General features: G+C 35.0%; 1 protein-coding gene across 1 annotated transcript; it reads right to left on the bottom strand.

Moving 5' to 3' along the window:
- Window positions 1–444: 444 nt before the first annotated feature.
- Window positions 445–2,039, bottom strand: LOC105797231 (RING-H2 finger protein ATL11). The gene has a single exon (XM_012627179.2). It carries the CDS (start codon window positions 1,814–1,816, stop codon window positions 566–568), a length of 1,251 nt encoding a protein of 416 aa, XP_012482633.1. The 5' UTR covers window positions 1,817–2,039; the 3' UTR covers window positions 445–565.
- Window positions 2,040–3,895: the final 1,856 nt, after the last annotated feature.

Here is a 3,895-nt window from a genome sequence, read left to right as displayed (position 1 = left end):
CAATTGCAAATCCTAACCTTTTAAATTTATAAATTTTAAAATGCTAATGTTAAAATTTTAAAATTCATTATCCAAATACAGTTTTAAATTTTAACAACTTCGAAAAGGAAAAAAGAAAACGAAAAGGCCTTTGAGCTATGCCTAGAAAGAAAAATTAAAATCGACACTATATTTAAAGTTTTGTCTAACTTAAGTCACACCACCAAAATATAAATTAAAGATTACCTTATGCTTATAAAATAATTTTTTATTTTGAATTAATATTTGATAAGTTGAATGTATTATAAAAAAATTAAAGAATAAATCTATTTTACACATACTCTTACTATATTGAATATAAATCCTCTTTAACTCTTTAAAAATACAAAGTATGAAGTGGATATCATCTCTTTAAGAAATTATTTGATTTGATTTTTTTATAATTTATAAATGCATTAAATTGAATTTCTTAAAATAAATATATATATATATAAAAGAATAAAGTAAAAAGAAAACCCAATGTACACATAAATTCAATTCTCAAACCTCAAAACAAAAGAAGAAAAGCCCAATGAACCACCAACTATTATACTTGACTTTCAGACCGTAGCCTGTCCGAAGATTGTTCACCTACGTTCTCCTCCCCTCCGATGAACAAACGATCAAACGGCGATTTAGTGGATTTATATAAACCCTTCGGCGGAGTAGCCGACCCCTCATCGCCACCACAAACCGCCGGTTTCGGTGATTTAACCGATCCGATCCTAGAAAAAAACGGCGGAGTCATAGTGAACCCCCACCGATCCGGCCTCTCGAACCTCTCGTAGTTATAATAATTCCTCCCTAAACTCCTACTCCTATAACCCCTCTTCGAACTCCTCGCTCTGGGGAACGCCACGCAACTTTTAGTACGGCTCAAACTCGAGTTCATCAATTGGGTCCGTACATCCTCTGGCAACCTTAGCGTAAACCGCTCACAATTCTCGCCCGGCTGCACCAACGAGTGACCCGTCGAGTGAGACCGGGGAAACAACCGGGTCAACATCCACCCCGTCGACAGTGACCTTTGCTGCCTGTTCTGATTATTTGCCGTGTTTGAGTTTATCAAATTCACCTCCGGCGATTCTATGTCCCTTGCCCTATTAACCACATCAAGATGACCGGTTTCATCGCTTGTGTTATTGTTTTCGGTCTCGGAGTCCGAATCGTTTATTTGGGCGGTGGCGCAGGTGGTCGTGTCGCCGGGCATTGGAGCCAAATTGGCACGGCAAACGGGGCACGTGGAATGAGAAGAGAGCCAAGCATCGATGCAATCGGGATGAAACACGTGGTTACATATAGGAATCATACGCAGCGTTTCGTCGTCTTCAAACTCGTTTAAGCAAACGGCGCACTCAAGCGTGTCTTTTCCGATCTTCAGTCCTTTGACAGTCGAGTAAAGAAACGTCGGGAATGATTCGATCACCGACGAATCCAGACCACGAATCGACCTCCTTGACCGCCGCCCAAAATTCATGGCGGCGTCCCAGTTCCCGCCTCGCGTCCTCCTTTCGGTGCACTGCCTGACGTAAACCGAAAAAAATCCCATGACGAAGAACGCCGTTACCAAAACCACCATGACGATCGCCATCGATGGATTGAATTGGTTTCCAGCCGGTCCCGAGGAGTTGGGGTAGGACGGTGGTGGCGGCGGACCTGCGGGCGTTTGGCTTTGCGCTGTTGACAAGGAGAAGGAGAGGGCGAAACAGAGAAAGAAAAGAAGTGATTTGTCGTTGCCATTGCCATGGTTGAGCCTGAAAAGTGGAAGAAATAAAAGGCTATGATCTTTTCGATTCATCTGGTATTGAATTGATGTAGACAGCAGCAGTTGGAGCGTTGATTTTGCTGCTGCTCATGAGTTTTATGAAACAGTAGTGAGATTTAGCTGTGACTGATTTTTAATGATTTTCTTGTTGCTCAAAAGCAAAGCAAAGTTTATAGGCAGAAAAAGAAAAAGTTTAGCGCTAACACACAAAGGCTAAGAAAAGAGAGCAAAAAACAAAGGAAAAAATACGGTATGTTATTATGTGACAGGGGTATAAAACGGAGAAGAAACTTGTTTGTGCACGCGCAATGGAATGGGCGTCTGATTCAAAGTAAACGATTACGTATTCCATGAGAGAGGGGTTTGAGTTTTGATTTTAACTATGTTTTTAAAATATTGGATAGAAATAAAAGAAAATGATCAAGTAATTTCATGTATTAAAAAAAAATGAAGACATAAAAATTTATATAAAACAAAAGAATATTAAAAAAAGGTTTACATATGAGTATTATAAGGTGCAATTTTAAGAAGGTGTAAGAGAGGGGGATAAGCAAAAATACCAATTGAAATAATAAGTTCAATTGAAATTTTTTGCTTCATCAATCATTATAAACGGTATTCACAAAAATAGAGCGGCAGGACAAGAGTAGAAAAGAAAAAGAAATTGATTCATCATCTTTGTAGTTAGGTCAAGAAAAAACCTTTGGATCTAATACAAGAATACAAGAAAGAGCCTCACAAATATTGATTAGTAGAATTTTTTTTATTCCTTGCTCTTTTTTTTTATCTATATCTAATACTATCGACTACTCTTACTTGTTACTAGACGACTAAGCAATTCCTTAAAATAAAAAAAGAGGGAATAAAATTTGTGAGTTTTAAGCCAAGGAAAGGGGCGGTTCCTCTGTGGTGGTTAGATAATTTTGTATCTAGAAGTCACCAATAAACATATTTTATTGTATAAATAATAAAATATTGTTATATTATATGAATAATAAAATGGGTGCCTAGGTTTGATCATGAAATTTAATGTACTACATTTCAACACTCCATTAAAAAAGAAATCACTCTTAATTCATTGAAGTCGTTTTCGTAGCATCACTTGGATAGAAGATATAATTTAAGAGAGTTAACGTGAGTACCAAGTTACCTCTTCAATTCTAACAACTATTACTATAAATAATCATAAAACTAGTCTCTTTGTAACTTTCTCCCCTTACAAACAGAGAAATTGCCTCTATGGAATTCATTTTTCCAGAATTTACAAATTCAAACTATTTCATTAAAATGGATATGATATGATATATAATTTATGAGTTGACTCGATTTTTTCCATAGGCAATAAAGTGCAAGCCTCTTATCTCTTTATGCTTTTACTCGAATTCCTCTGAATTTTAGTTCAACAAAACATTTTAATGTCTAAAACGAATAAGCTGAAATTTTAAGGCACTAAAGAAATACTGATTTAATATAATTTCTCAGGTGTTACTGTTTACTAACAGAGTTTTTATTTGATTAAAAAGAAAATTGTCTGCTCCTACAATTAATGAAGACATTGATTATTACTATTTCCATTGTTGATGAGCATTGTCTTTTTTATTGCTTAAAAATAAGATAAAGGATGGTGAAAGATGTCCGCCCCTACTTTTTTTTTCTTTTCAGGCTACATCACTAGATTTATCGGCACACACATGGCCGGCAATAATATCTACTCCTTTTTTTCTACAATAATACTAAAAATATTATTTACATGAATAATATGGATTTAGTTTTACGAAAATAATATGAGAAATAAATCATCATCACGCTATAGCAATTTTCCATATTTATTGCTATATAAATTTTCATGTTTAAATTTTAATTTAAGGTAATGTATTTTTATGTTAGATAGTTTATTGTTTTTATTAAATGATATGTTTATTGTTATTTAAGGTTTATTGTTATTATGTTAAATAAATAATTATTTTATAGAAAATGCTAAATTAATTAATTTTTGAATGCATGAACGTTGCCAATTCAGGTATGTCTTGGCGTGCACAATTTCCTCAGAGTTGACTATTGCTTTGACCAAACGGTGGTGACCAGAGACGCATACTTTTCGCCTACCATTAG

Source organism: Gossypium raimondii, chromosome 3 (genome assembly GCF_025698545.1).
Source record: "Gossypium raimondii isolate GPD5lz chromosome 3, ASM2569854v1, whole genome shotgun sequence".
Lineage (NCBI taxonomy): Eukaryota > Viridiplantae > Streptophyta > Magnoliopsida > Malvales > Malvaceae > Gossypium > Gossypium raimondii.
The sequence above is the reverse complement of the archived record's forward strand: the minus strand, read 5'-3'. Positions and strand labels throughout refer to the sequence as shown.